Source organism: Neofelis nebulosa, chromosome 4, assembly GCF_028018385.1.
Source record: "Neofelis nebulosa isolate mNeoNeb1 chromosome 4, mNeoNeb1.pri, whole genome shotgun sequence".
In the NCBI taxonomy this organism is placed as follows: domain Eukaryota; kingdom Metazoa; phylum Chordata; class Mammalia; order Carnivora; family Felidae; genus Neofelis; species Neofelis nebulosa.
The window spans coordinates 71879021-71895532 of NC_080785.1; the positions used below are offsets into that span (position 1 = coordinate 71879021).

At 33.9% G+C, this 16512-nt stretch overlaps 1 protein-coding gene across 12 annotated transcripts in view; it reads right to left on the reverse strand.

Moving 5' to 3' along the window:
- The window catches only part of CASD1 (CAS1 domain containing 1), a 68956-nt gene that overhangs the window by 43127 nt on the left and 9317 nt on the right, over nt 1-16512 (reverse strand). For 11 of the 12 annotated variants that reach the window (XR_009260460.1, XR_009260459.1, XR_009260462.1 and 8 more), the window contains exons 3-7: nt 15968-16088; nt 7697-7741; nt 6149-6211; nt 1799-1843; nt 1010-1133 (exon numbers count right to left, since the gene is read on the reverse strand). Coding sequence is in view for 7 of the 12 variants with exons in the window: in XM_058725069.1 (XP_058581052.1) it covers nt 1010-1133; nt 1799-1843; nt 6149-6211; nt 7697-7741; nt 15968-16088 (398 nt within the window). In the remaining 5 variants the exon portion in view is untranslated. Of the gene's footprint in view, nt 1-1009; nt 1134-1798; nt 1844-6148; nt 6212-7128; nt 7148-7696; nt 7742-15967; nt 16089-16512 lie in introns of those variants that run through there. The other variant, XM_058725070.1, reaches the window with a different exon arrangement.

Genomic DNA, 16512 nt, shown 5'->3' on the forward strand with positions numbered 1-16512 from the left:
CTGTGTCAGGCTCCACATCAGGTTCCGCACTCACAGCATGTAGCCTGCTTAGGATTCTCTCTCCCTCTCTCTCTGCCCCTCCCCTGGTCGCATGCTCTCTCTCTCTCAAAATAAATCAACAAACATTTAAAAAAATAAATAAAACTGGATTGGGGAAGACTGCCGAATTAAGAGTAACAGTCAATCTTTTTTTTTCCTGCCACTGCTTTGCTCATACAATTGGAAGGTAATATTATTGAGGATCAAAGTCCCTTATCACTTACCATAAATAATTTTTTTCTCATTTTAGTAAAAGAAAGGTTAACAATTAGTTTGTAAATAATATAGATTGCAGAATAGATTATCACTACTCTTGCTGTTCCGTTTAACTTGACATTCAATTTGGAAATAATTGTAAGAGTTTCTGACAAGCCAGTTGAATTGCTGAAATATCCAAGGCAATTTCATATAGTGCTAGACATTAAATAATGGACATTCAATAAACTCCTGAAATGACTTGATCTAATGTCAACTTTCTCTTAAAGAATTTCATTACCAAGTATAAACCAGATGGTATGAATTTAAATACATTCTGTCAATTCCAGAATTTATTTGCTTCCAATGACTCTAATATTATGAAACAGACTTAATAATTTTTTTCTGTATTTCCCAATCACCATAAATATACTTTGTAAGAAATAAAAATCAGGGGTAAACATCTTATTTATCTTTGAGAACTTATTCTTTTTGTTATATGCTGCAGCCATTTTGTATGCTGAGGCTCCTTGAAGGATATTTTTGTTTATTTATTATTTATTTTCACTTATTATATTTATTAGTTTATCTCTTCCTTAAGTTCACAAAAGGAAAGCAAATAACTCAAATTTATTCTAATTTTGCAAACCTTATTTCAAGATTTATCCTCATAAAGGAGTAATTCTGCTTCTTGAAACAGGAGACAATAAAAAACCCATGCTTCAAAATATATACATAATGACATTTGTTCATTACTCATTTGTTCATTCCTTACCTTGTAAGACCCAATAAACATCACTAGTCTTTGCCAGTTTTTCTAAAAGTGGTGCTATGGAGGTAATGTTCATTTTATATTGGGAAAGAGCTTCATTGCTACCATTGTGAATCTTGATAGACCACTAAGAAATAAAAAATAAGCATTAATTCAGCATTTATCACAGAAAAATTATAACTTGCTCTATTGTAACAAAAGTTATTATTTTAAGATAATCTCCACTTTTATTCAACATTAGAATAAAATTTCATCAAATTATTTCATGAAATCTATGAAGGCAATTAAAAAAAGCTGATATAACATTAGACACTCAATGTATGACATTCAAGAAGAATGTAATTTTATAAATAAAATAATATTGACATTTAACACCAAGTTTACTAAATTTATTCAAATTGTTTCATTAAAATAAATCAGCATTGGGGCGCCTGGGTGGCGCAGTCGGTTAAGCGTCCGACTTCAGCCAGGTCACGATCTCGCGGTCTGTGAGTTCGAGCCCCGCGTCAGGCTCTGGGCTGATGGCTCGGAGCCTGGAGCCTGTTTCCGATTCTGTGTCTCCCTCTCTCTCTGCCCCTCCCCCGTTCATGCTCTGTCTCTCTCTGTCCCAAAAATAAATAAAAAGTTGAAAAAAAAAAATTTAAAATAAATCAGCATCATTAATTATAATAGAAATAGTAATTGAAATATAGATACAATCAAGAATTCTATTTAACATAAGTTAACTTTTCCTCAGCGTGTCCTTAAGAATGAAACAAAAATCCGTACGTAAGAATATGCATAATAACTTACTGTGGCAGCTCCTGCTATAATCACATGGGGCTTTGCAACAGAATCCTAAAGAAAGAAAAATCTTCATAAGAGTGTTCCATCTAGTTATGGGAATTAATATAAGTAACATCACTTACTTTTTGCCTTAAATTTAAAGTTCTTCCTTCTAAATCCATTTTAATTTTCTGAGTTCCTTACTGGATTCTCATTATAACAAGATGGCACAGCCAATGCCTAAAACCTTACATGGTTATGTGGTTATACAGAATAGCATGAAGCTTGTATGTTTAATTTTTTGGTGTTCTTAAAAAAAAAAGCCCAAAACATATCACTGAAATTTAATATGGCCTAATATTATTCTGAATTTGGAGTAAACTGTTTAGAGTAAAGCTCTAGTATATTATGTCAGCCAATTAAAAAATATTAATGAAGACTAGAGGGTACATAGAAAAATGTTAAATAAAATGCAAGAAATGTAATCTTTGGAAAAGCTAAATCTGACATGTATAACGGCTAATTATCATAGACCACAATGTGCAAAGAAACAAGGAGAAATTTGGTAGAAATCCTCATCAAATGCAAATTGTACTATTACTAATACTACCAATTATACAGTACTTAGTAATTTACTAAGTTCTTTTAAATTAGCTCATTTGAATATAGATTCTTGCCACCCATGAGACAGGCAGGAAGATATTATACACATCATATCAAATTAAGGATACAGACTCAGAAAAGTTTATAGGGTATTGCTGAGGCCTGTAAGGGACAAAGCCAGAGCTTAAGTCTTGTGACTCCTAAATTTAGTGCAATTTTCACATCAAAAGACCTGCTATTATAATCATGTGCGCAAGGAACAATTAAAAATAAGCAAGAAATTTAATTAGAAAAAAATATGACTCATCTAGAAAAGTAAAAATGACAGGTATTGTCTCATTATAAAGGTAGAAGACTATGAAAGCAGAGAAAAAGAATACCAATAATTTCCTTCATGGATACTCTCATTTCCAGTCTAGTGTGTTTCATTTTACACTGCTATTTTAGTGGAATTTCTTCCTCATCTCTAGGTGGCTCCCTTTCTGATTTGTCACAGTCATTAACCCCAAATCTTATTTCTCTTCTACAGGTCCCTCTTGCCTCCCTTCTCACTTTTGGTATAAAATTCTTAAATTTCATGGAGAAAATGGAATTCATCTGGCTTGTGTGCTCTAGACTTCCTCTATTCTTACAACTTCTCCCAGCCTATCTTCCTTGAACAACAGAGTCAATGGCTAATCCTCTTAATGGCTAATCCTTACTCTGTGTCTCTATCGGCCCCCTTTTTCTGTCCAGGGATATATCCATGAATGATCAATCTCCAATTCTCATCAATTTCATTTTCCTTCTCTAGCCTCCTTTCTTCCCCCATCTACAAAATGATATATCATCTTTAGACTAAAAAAATGTTCCTTCAACCTTGCCTCATTCTCAAATCCTTCCTCCTTGTACTGTTAACCAACAGATTACTTGGAAGAGCATTTTGCCCTCCCTATGTGAATTTCCTTATCTCTCATTTATGCCTCAATTGATCACATTTTGATTTGGGGCTTCACCATGCACTAAGACTGATCCCATTCATGAATTCTGGATTTCTACGTTCTGTTAGCTTCATTCTACCCTGTCTAGTTCCTAAAGTGACACTTCTGACTGTCCACTTTTTAAAACTCTTTCCTCCCCTTGTGTGTCATGATACAGTTATTCTTCTCCTGCTTTTCCTCTTACCTCCTTTACTGCCCCTTCTCAAAATGTTTTTGATAGTTGCATTACCAAGTCCTCTTCTTTAATCTCTAAACTCTGTGCCTATTCAATGTCTTCCATTCAAGTAACTTCAACTATCACCTCACACAATACCCGGATTCTCCAATTCCATCTGAGTAGCTCAGACTTCTTAATAAGTGCCTTCACCTACAGAATTAAATCTAAATTGTTGGTTTCTTCACAGTTTACCCTAATTTCCCACGACTCCCTCAATACATGTCACCATTCTGTTTAAACATTTCAGTGGTTCTCCACTACCCTGAACACAAATTAAACTCAATATTCTTATTTTTAGGAAATATGCCCTTAAGTATTTAGAAGTAATCAAAACATGGATAGATAGATAAATGAATTTATACCACACCGAATACAACTTAAGATATTATTCATAATATCTGCTTACCTCATCTCTTATTAGCCCTCTCCTCAAATGAGGCACATGGAAATAACAGCCAAAACCAAATGCAAATAAAAAAAGCACTTTGAATTTAAGCTCCAGCCATACTAAAACTACTAGTGATTCCCTGAATAGGCTATAGTCTATCTTCAGTATCTTTGCATATGCTACTTCTTGTGCATGAAACAACCCTCCTTTCTCATAACAGGCCCTCACCCTTAAAATCACTTTACCTGAAAACTAGTTTTGAAAACTTATAGTTAGTGCCTATTCTCTGTAATCTTGCTGTACCCTATTCTTCCCCTATTTTGGCACTTGTCACATTACTTTCTTAATTAACTATATCTGCCACTCATCTGGAAGCTCTTTGAGGAGAGGAACTCTATCATGTTAACTGGGTATCAGCACTTTTTAGCCTAGTACCTAGAAAATGGCAGGTGATTAATAAATATCTGTTGAATCACAGCAGAGTTGTCTAAATTCAACTTTGCTTTTATGCCTGTAGGCTACAATAATTAACTTTCAGTTAATAAGTGTATCCTTCTAACCCCACAGTTCTTCTGGAAATATTACCTCCTCTGTAAAGCTTTCTTAAACCATCACCTGTATCTAACCAACCCCCATCCTAAGTGCCTCTATCCATGGTGCTTTCATAGTTCTTTGTGCTCAATTCTGTACTTACTCTTCATCTTACCATACTATTATTCATCGGAAAGTCACTATACACTAGATACTGAAAATTCTTTGAAGGCTGAGACTGAGGCTAATTAATTACTAGCCACACTCCTAACACCAAATGTAAAGCCAGCAATATCACATAAATAATAATAATATGGATTGTTGTATTCTCAGGGTCTAGCTGCTTACTACGAAAATAATAAAAAAATACATAAAAACATGCATACATACATACTTTTTAAATAAATGAAATCAATCCATCAGTCAATCTTAAGTAATGACACAGCCATCTACCTAAATAAGTGGAATCCTTCCTATCCCCCAGTAGTCATAAGGAATCTTACAATAGAATCTAAAGCTCTAAAAACTAGATTTAGCAAATTACAAGAACTGAAAATCTGGATATGCAATGTAACTCCAGGTTAGTAAATAAAAAAAGTTATCGATGATTTTACAGGACTTATAAATTATACTGCATTGATGTTTCTTTAACTGTGAATTTCTACTACTTTAATGATATACTTTCAGGTCCAGCACAAACATAAAACATGTGTTTAAATCATTTGAAATATATACATGTAACATTATTCTACACTTTTGGAATAAACAAATCAACAAAGACAAAATATAATTATGTGAGACTGCAAGTTACCAGAAAGTTGAATTCTAGAATTTGTTTTCATATTTTGTTTTTTGAAAACTGAAACACATTTTGTCAAAAAAAAAAATGTTAGAAATGTTGACTAGGTTCCCACTGGATCCTACAAAAGCTTATTTGGTGTATGAAGTGGTTGCAGTGCTGAACATGTACTGTGAAAAGAAGCAAAGAAAAATACCAGTGCAGTATAAGTAATTAAGCAAAACAAGGTCAACAAAATTGAATACTGTTTTATCCATCCCAAATGCAAATACCTCTAAGGAAAGAAGACAGGTTTAATTAAAGGACAAAGAGCTATATGGAGACTACTGTGGAGATTCTAGAAAGGACTTTGGGGTTTTCGAGGTGAATAGAATGCTTGCCCTTATATCTATCTCCAAACATTATGAGCCAAAATATGCCAGACTTGACTTCTGGGCCACAAATGTAATGATAAAAGGGAAGAAAACAGGCTATTTAACAACAACAACAAAGTTTCCTGAAGAATCTGGGCATGAGTTTGAAAAAATGGGAACATGCTCAAGAGAATGTATGTTGTGCAAGAAGACGACCTGGGTTTGAGTTAACTGGGCAACAGAAGTAACAGAAAATTCTGTCTGGAAAATGTGGCATCAGCATTAACCACAGTAGGGTTAGAGTGGTGGCAGCAGAGGTACTAGATCAAAACTCCTTCTTCTCAGTAAAGTGACCAGATTCATCCAGCACAATTAGTCACTATGAAGAAAGTTGGCACAGACAGAAGAGTAGGACAGGCAAGTAAGGGGGAGAAACACAAGGAGTGCTCATGAGCTTTTAAAATTTGGTTGCTTAAAACCAGAGACCTAGATGTTCAAATACAGACCTCAGTCCATACTTTGATACACTGTTTCATAGAACCATTAACTTCTGGATGCCATAGAAAATCCTAAAAAAAGAAACATAATGAATAAAAAGTCAAAGAAACTTATTCGTGCTGCCTAAAAGAAACATGAACCCATCTCTTCAAGAGTACCTAAAGTAAGGGGTGTCTGGGTGGCTCAGTCAGTTAAGCATCCGACTTCGGCTCAGGTCATGATCTCACAGTTCGTGAGTTCAAGTCCCACGTTGGGCTCTGTGCTGACTGCTCGGAGCCTGGAGCCTGCCTTGGATTCTGTGTCTCCCTCTCTCTCTGCTCCTCCCCTCCTTGCACTCTGTCTCCCTCTGTCTCAAAAATGAATACACGTTAAAAAAAAAAAAAAAAAAAAAAAAGAGTACCTAAAGTAAAACACACCTTGTCCATGACATCTTCATCTCCCATCTCGGTTTCCCAAGGGCCTCACAGGAATTCTTGTATCCACTTCTACTTTCCTCTAAACTACTCTCCACAGTCATCTTTTAAAATTTAAATCTGATCTTGCCACACATCCTTGCTTAAATATTCAAGGACTTTCAATTGTCCTCAGAATAAATTTCAAAGTCCTTAAAACTACTAAGGAGGTATAGGATCTGGCCTCTACCAAGACATTCTACCTTTTCTCCTCCCACTTTCCCCTCACTTTAAGTACCCTGTTGATTCTCCTTCAGCTCCTGGAATGCTCTATGTGCTCCTTTTTTCTCTAGGACTTTGCATATACTGTTCTGCCTACAATGCTCATAAAACTTCTCCACTGAGCCTGACTCGCTCCTACTTATCCTTGAAGCTTCAGTTAAAACATCTCTTTCTCAAAAAGGAAAACTATTTTTAATTCACTGTTTTGTACATTCCTAATGCCCACTTCTTCCTTTTTTATTTTTTATTTTTTATTATTTTTAGAGGGAGAGACAGTGCGAGTAGGGGAGGGGGCAAAGAAGAGAGAATCTTACGCAGGCTCCACCTTCGGCACGGAGTAAGACTTGGGACTCAATCGCACAACCCTGGGAGTTAAATCCAAAAGCTAAAAGAGTTAAAATCAAGAGTCAGAAGCTCAACCAACTGAGCCACCCAGGCGCCTCCCACTTTTTCCTTTTCACCATCCTTATTCCACATTTAAAGCATGTAGTGAACTGTAATGACTTTCAAAATCCATTAAGTCTAGGACATTTTTGTCTTGACCCCTACTGTATTCTCAGTATTTAGGAGAAGTCACTGTGACTAGGAATTCAGAAAAGTCACAGATATTCTTTTATGGATATTAATCCTGAACACATACTGGTTTCAAATTAACATACAAGATTATTATTTTCTGGATTAAATAATCTGAGAGACCAAATTTTCCATTTCATTACACAGAACTGTGCATACAAACATTTATTCAATCATTTTACCATTCTTATCTACTCTAAATACACTGAAATATATTTAATACCTACAAAGCATTAGCTGATCTACAAATAAATTAACCAATGAATATAGTTTCAACATAACATTTAGCTTACTGTTACATTAACCTACCACTTTAACTGATGAAATCTTGTCTTCAAAAGGAATGTTTCCATGCTGTCATTAAAAAGAGAGAAAACAAGGAATATTAATGTATAGATTAATTTTATGTCATTAATTCTCCCTTTAGCTGCTTTTGCTGATTTATTTATGCACTACATCTCAATTATCTATATTCAACCTGAAGGGAAAAACACTTGCATAGAATACCAAAAAATAAGTGACACTAAATTGTTTATATATGATTTTTAACATCTAAGATAGAGTCTAAAGATAAAACCTCAACTCCAAACAAGCAGTTATGTGAACCTGTATCTTTTTGCCAAGATTGCCACATTCCAATTTAGTCTTAATATAATATTATCTATGGCAGAGACGGAGAGCTCCTCTGCATTTCCTGAGTCCCCACCAGTTAGACAGAACCACATGACTAGTTCTGGCCAACGTAACATGGCTAGATGTGACGTGGGTCACTCCCAGCTGAATTTCTCAGGGTAATTCTCTAGTCTCTGGTTTAACCTGATGCTAAGACTACAGAGGCTGGTACAACTGGAAGGTGGTATAAATTCCAACAAGGAGGGATCTCCAAATGACTGCATAGAGTAAAACCTCTTGCCAACCCACCCACAACATGTAGCTCTAAGTGAGAAATAAACTTCTGTTTTGTTAAGATTGTAGAGTGGTTTGTTGCTGCAGCAACATCTAGTCTGTTCTCAACAATACACCAGTATCAGTCTTGTCTGAACAGGAGTGCACATATACGGCTCTAGGTTATTTTGGGTTTCGTTTCAAAGACTGTATAAATGGTCCAGTTGAATAAAAAAATCAAAGTTTGGAGACAACTTCTAGTAACCAAGCATTCCATAAAACTCTAGGGTGGGGTGGGGGATAGAAGTGGTCAAATAAAAAAGGTAATTCTTCCTAAAACCAAGGTTGAAATGTCTTCATTAATTTAACCAGACAAACAGTATTTATACTTATATCTCTGTGAAATAAAGCTTACTTTTATCAGCATGCTAACTTTTAAAATTCAAGCATCATTTCCCAAAAGGACTCTGAGAGCAACTGTACTTTCAGGTGTGTTCTATGAAGAGTTTCCTTGGTCAAATAAGTCTCGGAATTACTGGGTCAGACCAAATCACACAAGTGTTTTCCTTCTACTATCCCATAGCTATTGCATAGCTCAGGTAATTCAATTTAACGTCTCTCTTCTTTTCCTTGGATATACACAAAAGAATATGTCTCATATGTAAGTCACAAAGCACAGTAAAAATAAATAAGCACTCATGAGTCCATCGCAGAAATCAGAGCACTACCAACACACTGAATGACCTATGTGGACCTTTCACTACTTTGAATTTTGTTTGTATTTTGCTTTCTTTTTTATTATATAGTTTTGTCACATGTATATGCATCCTTTAATGATATATTGTTTAGTGTTACTGGCTTTCTCTCCCACTTTTAATTTTGAGATGTGTCAAACTTAAAAAAAAAGAAAAGAAAAATGTCAAACTTAGAGCAAAATTGACAAAATTATAATGAGCACCCCAAATACCCTTTATGAATTGTTAACATTTCCTCCACCAGCTTCTTGTCTCTCTCTGCATAGACATATACATTGTTTTCCTTTTACTGAACCATATAAAAGTAAAGTGCAGGATGAGCACTGGGTGTTGTATGGAAACCAATTTGACAATAAATTTCATATATTGGAAAAAAAAAAAAAAGTAAAGTGCAGACATAACATTTCACCCTTAAAAACATCAGCATGTATTTCCTAAGAACATGGATATTCTTTTACATAACCTCAATACTATAATCCCACCTAAGAAATCTGACATTGATAAAATATTAATCTAATATACAGTCCATGTTCAAATTTTCCACTCTCTTCTTTTTTCCTCGCTATAGCTCTTTTTTAAAAATTTTTTTAAATGTTTATTTTTGAGAGAGAGAGAGAGAGAGAGAGAGCATGAGCAGGGGAAGGCAGAGAGAGAGGGAGACACAGAATCCAAAGTAGGCTCCAGACTTTGAGCTGTCAGCCCAGAGCCTGACATGGGGCTCAAACTCATGAACTGTGAGATCATGATTTGAGCCGAAGTCGGGATACTTGACCCTGAGCCACCCAGGCACCCCTCTCTATAGCTCTTCTATTTTAATCTAGAATTCAATTAAAATCATATCTCTTTATCATGTCTCTTTACTCTTTAAATCTAGAACATCTCCTGGCCTTTTAAAACTTTCATACATCAATGAACTTATCATATTTATATATATCAAATATTATATTTATTATTTTTGTAGAGTCTAGGCCGGTTGATAAAACACACCAAATCTAGATTATAAACAGCACTGACAGTTACCCTGTTGTGCATATCTCTTACACGAGTAAGAGTTTCCCTACAGGTTCACAGGCCATACAAATATTTACCCTCACATGATAATGTAAGTTATTTTCTGAAGCGTTTTAATAATTTATATTTTCATCAACAGTTTCAGATACAGAGTCTTTAATAAATCTTGTCAGAGTTCATATTTTTTTGCCATTGTCAAATTTAATTCCTGTCACTTAAGTAGGTATAAAATGGTATTTCACTATGGTCTTAATTTGAATTTCCCTGATTACCAATGAAGTTAAACATCTTTTAGATTCATGCTGGGATTTATGTTTTCTTTTCTGTGAAATGACTGGCCATGCCTTTACCCTTTTGTTTTCTATTAGGTTGTCTTTTTTTTTTTTTTAAATTAATTTGTGATTCCTTACATCTCTTGGATGTATATTATAAATATCTTCTAGTTTGTAGCTTAGCTTTTTTCTGTCAGGTATCTTTTGGTGAACAGATACTCTTAATCTTAAGGCATGTGAATTTATCCATCTTTTATTTTATGGTTAGCATGTTTTGTTTCTTATGTAAGAAACTTTTTCTTACTTGAAGTAATGAAGATATTCCCCTGCATTTTTTTTTCCCTAAAGGTTTAAAAGTTTTGGCTTCCACATTTAAGTCTAAATTCATCTAGAAATGATTTTACTTGATGGTGTGAGGTAGGGCTTCCAATTTCACTTTTTTCTATATGTATAGCCATAACCATAATGATGCCTCAGATCATTAATTAGATAGACCTTCTTTTCTCCAGGGATCTTTAATGGCATCTCTGTTATTTATTAAGTCTTTGTATATGCATGCATTTATTTTAAAGTTCTATATCCTGTTCGATTGGTTTCTTGATTTAGCTCTACCAACACCACATTGTCTTTATTACAACACAGTTAAAATCAGTCCTGATACTGGAAGATAAGTCTTTTCCACCTTGCTCTTCAGATCTGTTGTTGTTATTCTTGGTCCACTGCCCTTCCACATAAAATTTAGGATCAACTGGTAAAGTCCCACAACAAATCCTGTTAGGATTTTATTTGAATTACATTGAACCTACAGATCAATTTAGGAATAACTGACATATTTACAATATTGATTCTTCTCATTCCAAAATATAGTATATTATATAGTATATATTTTCCATTTAATTATATCATTTTAAATTGTTTACATAAAATTTTTTTTCTGTACACAGAAATCATCCACGTTTGCGAGGCTTGTTCCTATGTACTATATGGTTTTTGTTACTTTTGTATACAGTATATTTTAAGTATTTTGAACTCTATATTCCTGGAGTGCAGTATGCAATTCACTTTTAACAGCTTTATTGAGTTACAATTAATTTTTGTATGTTTATCTTAATATCAACTATCTTGTTGAAATTTTTATTACATCTAGTAATTTTCTATAGATTCTTCAGAGTTTTCTTTGTATATAATTGTATCATATGAAATTCTGAGTCTATCTCTTTCTAATCTTTACATCTTTACCTTTCCTTGGCTAAGGGCCTCTAATATAATGCTGAACAGAAGCAGCAATAATGGGCAGCCTTTTCTTCTTATTGAGTTTAACATAAATGTGTCTAACATTTCACTATTAGGGATATTTACTGTAGGAATCTAGAATTTTTATCAGGTTAAGTTAGAATATAAAGGAACTAATCTCATAGAGACAGAACGATACCAATTCTCTGATATTGTCAAGGCCTGCTTAATGGCCCAACATGTTGTCAAAAAAGGTTCCACATATACTTTGAAAAAATATATTCTTTTATTTTTTAGTGTCTTCTTTAAGTATTGAGCTGTAAGTTCATAAAATCAGATATGCTTAGTAATTTTGCTTGTCCTATCATTAAATGCATGAGCAGTGAGCAATTCTCTCACTTTGATGAAGGATTTGTCAACTCCTCACTGTAATCACGTTAATTTTGCTTTATACATTTTAAGGTTAATTTATTTCATGTGCATGAGTTTAAAATCTTAGTGATTTGAAACTTTTGTCATTAAAACGTATCTGTATCCCTGATAATACTTTTTGCCTTACCATCTATTGTCTCACATTAATATGACTTATCTTTCTTTAATAAGTATTTGTCTAACAAATCTTTTCTCATTTTTAATTACAACCTTCCATATCCTTTTGTTTTAGGTATGTATTTTGAAGCAGCAGAAAGTTCTTTTAAAAACCAATCTGAAAATCTGTTTGGTAGGCAAGTTTAGACTGCTACCCTTATTTTGATTATAAATGTTTCTACCATTTTACTTTTTGATTTCTAGCTCCCTCACACATACATAGGTTTTTTTATATATGTGGAATATATATAAACACTGATTTTCACATGTACATATATTTTTGTATATATACATATGAATGTATGTGTGTGAGCATATATGTGTGTGTGCATGTGTATGTATGTATGGCACATATATTTGGCATTAGATGAGTTTGGTTTTAATTTTTTTGTTCTTCTGGTTTGGAATTCACACATCCTAATTCCTTTATTCTTTGCTCTTGAAATTTTACTATCATCTTTAACTTAAGTTCTGAAGTAAGAGAGTAAAGAGGACATTAGAAAACTGACCATCTCCCTCTGATTTACAAGCTATTATTGGCTAGTTCTTTAATACAGTCTTTTTGTAAAATGTAAGAAAGAATTATTATTTTATATAGACAGTGTTTGTTTAGATTTACCTGTTTAGGATTTTATTTAACCACTGCTTCTTACATTTCAGATCATTTTTTTCTGAATTATTTCCTTTCTTCCTGAAGTTTACCCTTTAAAAAGTCCTTTACTGTAAGTCTATCTAGCAGTAAACCCTCATCACTTTTGTTTATCTGAAAATGTTCTAAATTTCAAGAATAGACATTGTATGCTAGATACACAATACAATTCGAGGTTGAAATTAGTTTCTGTCAGAAGTTTAAAGCTATTATTCTAGTGTCTTCTGGCTTCCAATATTACTACTGAGAAATATGCTGGCCCAAAGCTTAGTTTTCTACTGCAGCCTTTGGCATCTGTCTTCAGGTCAGCCTGAACCCCTACTGAGTACCTACTATTATTGTTCCCATCTCTGGTTTGAATCATAGTTTGTTCCTTTTGGGGGGAGTGTGTCCCATTTCCTCAAAGTCTAGAAACACATCAACAAGTTTTTTGTTTTTTTTTTTAAATCTAGGATCTAGTTAGTTTGAGGTAGAAGGGGCCCCCAGAGTATCTAGTTTGCCCTCCAGCTGAAAGCAACACAGTTTTGCTGTTGTTGTCATTGTTGTTTTACTGCAAGACGTCCAAGTTTTTAACATCCTAGCCTAAATTAAAATCATTGAAAAGGGGATATAACATCTAGTGCTGCCCAAACTTATTTGACCACGGCTTCTACAGAACTAACCTACAAAATAGAATTTGAAAAAAGTCCTGCTCTATAGCTTCTTTAAAGTTCTTTTTGCCTTGTGGCGCCTGGATGGCTCAGTCGTTTAAGCTTCCGACTTCAGCTCGGGTCACAATCTCATGGTTTGTGGGTTAGAGTCCAGCATCCAGCTCTGTGCTGACAGCTCAGAGCCTGGAGCCTGCTTCAGATTTTGTGTCTCCCTCTCCTTTTGCCCTTCCCCTGCTCATTCTCTGTCTTTCAAAAATGAATCAACTTTAAAAAAATAAATAAATAAAATAAAATTATTTTTGCCTCAACACAGAAAAGAAAAATTCAAACAAAGAACTATCTTCAATACTTCTACCCAAACTAACCCACACGAGGCTAAAACAATAATAATAATAATAATAATAATCAGCTTATACAATGTGCCAGACTGGGTGAGGCATAAGACATGTATTTAAAAAATAATAATGATAATATATAATCTCTGTCTTCAAGGTGTTCAGAGACAAGAGAACTAAGTAAAATACATTTTGGCAAATGCTCCACTAGCAATTTGAACTAGTTTCTCAGTAAATGTCTACGACAAACTGTCTTTGTTTCTTTTTAGAATGCATATACACTTAAATGTATCTGGTTTGATAATTGTGGGTTAACCGGGCACCTCTAAACAATGAAAATTGGAAACCTAGGTGTTATAACTAGGGCTCAGAAACAATGTACCATATTATGCCCACTTTGGGCTATAAACTAAACCATTATAGTTTTTATCAACTAATTGTTGCCAAATCTATTATTCCAATTTTCAGAAATTCACACTATTCTGTGCCTAGAAATACTAAAAGTGTTTCTTTGAAGTCAGAAATCTCTCTACTTTTTAGAAGTTCACTTAAGTTTTTTTACCTTAAATTGTGATAATCTCATAGAATTCAATAGTTCCAATTTTCTATATAATTTTATGTATATAATTACCAATGAAAAATACATTTACAGATACCAAATTAAATGAAAAATTGACTTTATCATTTTCCATTATGCAGATTTAAAATCTATACTAGCCTTTTCTAGTGGACAAAATTTGTAATAGCTGATGGATTCTTCTCACAAAGAACAGTTCCCAAGGAATTTAGCACCCACTACTATCATTACTATGTGGCTAGATGTTTAGCTGTGAAGTCCCTAATTTTTTAACTCCTTACCACAGGGCAAGTTGAGGTGAACAGGCAGATTTTCATCATAAAATCATGAGCTATTCCCCCTAAAATTCTGAACTTTCTTGCATTTCACTTTTCTCTCCTTGCTATTGCCCACTCCCAATCATACACAGCTGAAGACAGGGATTCGAACTTTGGATCACTTAAAAAATGTATAAAAAGAAAGGTATGATGATTCATAAAATATTAACTAATCAACAAATTAATTAACATATATATAGAGAGAGATCCATTCTTGCTAGTTTTCAAAGATATATTTTTAAAATCAGAAATTTTCGGGGCGCCTGAGTGGCTCAGTCGGTTAAGCGTCCGACTTCAGCTCAGGTCACGATCTCACTGTCCGTGAGTTCAAGCCCCGCATCGTCGGGCTCTGGGCTGATGGCTCAGAGCCGGGAGCCTGCTTCAGATTCTGTGTCTCCCTCTCTCTCTGCCCCTCCCCCGTTCATGCTCTGTCTCTCTCTGTCTCAAAAATAAATAAACGTTAAAATAAATAAATAAATAAATTTTAAAAAATAAAATCAGAAATTTTCTATAAAAGTAGCAGATATTTGTTGCATTGTTGTTTTAATTATATAGCATAATTGCCCAGTGCCAGTACAGTTGCAGAAAATTATGTCCTGATGGGCATTGCCAATAAGAGTATAAATGAAAATAGTTTAGCAATATAATCAATATTTTTTAAACTGGATTCTTTAACCTAATATTTGCATTGCAGGGATTCCATCTACAGAAATAATTTAAAAAGCAAAGTTTTCACACAAAGATGTAATTGAGAATGTCCTTTCTTAAATTGCAAAAGTAAAAAAAAATACAAAAGTACAAGAAGAAAAAAGAAAATTATACATTACATCATATCCATTCAATAACATGTTGCCATTATGATGAAACTTACATTGATTATATAATAATACCATGAATTATGATAAGTGGTGGAAACAAGACATAAGACATGCTAAAAGATTACAAGATTATTATTTTAAAGAGACTGAAAAGAAATATGGCAGATATGAAAAGAAGAATAAGGGATATTTGCTCTTAGTTTTTGTTGTAAGGAATTCTCAAAAAAATTTCCATTGAAAGAACTTATCATTTCTGAAAATTAGAAGTTTCAGGTAATAAAAGTTTACTAATCCGTTGCCACCACTTTTCTGATGTTCCTCATTATGTTCTCTATGATATTCCCCATCGTCCCTTTTTCCTTCCACCTTTCCCAAAACCAAAGTAATAAAACTTTTATCACTCTTTTTGTTATTATGAAAAGACACATTCCTCCTATAACTATTCAGGTGGTTAACTTCTAAAACAATAAAGAAAATAGGTAAGTTTTACCTTATTTCCTTCTTCTTTGAATTGGGGATTAATTATTTTTACAAAAGAATAAAACAACTGACGAATTCTGGAATCTCCAATAAATGCAATATGTTTATCTACAAGACAGTTCTTTGCTTCACTGAAATCAACAAAGAAACATTAATTACAATAAGTAAAATCAGCATGTTGGCATTTCAAAGCACAGTTTGTGAAGTAGTGCAGGATTATTATACATATAGTTCACGTTGCTTTAGAAATAGGTGGCTAGGTTTGTTTAATCAACCAGCCCATGGATGATCAACTAACTCTCAATACTCACAGCCCCCGTTTATTAAGTGTTTAATATGTACTCTAAGTATGTTAAGTGCTTTATATCCATTATCTCAGAATAACTCGACAAGGTAGCTATCCAGGTCCTAAAGCTAGAGTCCTTCTCTCAAGGGCTATTTATTGCCTTGGGCCTGATTATCTCTCACCTGAGATAAAGAAGCTTGGAGAAAATTCTTCCCCTAATGCTTTTGGCAGGAATCTTCATTTGGGCTCACCCCAACCCCCACACTCTG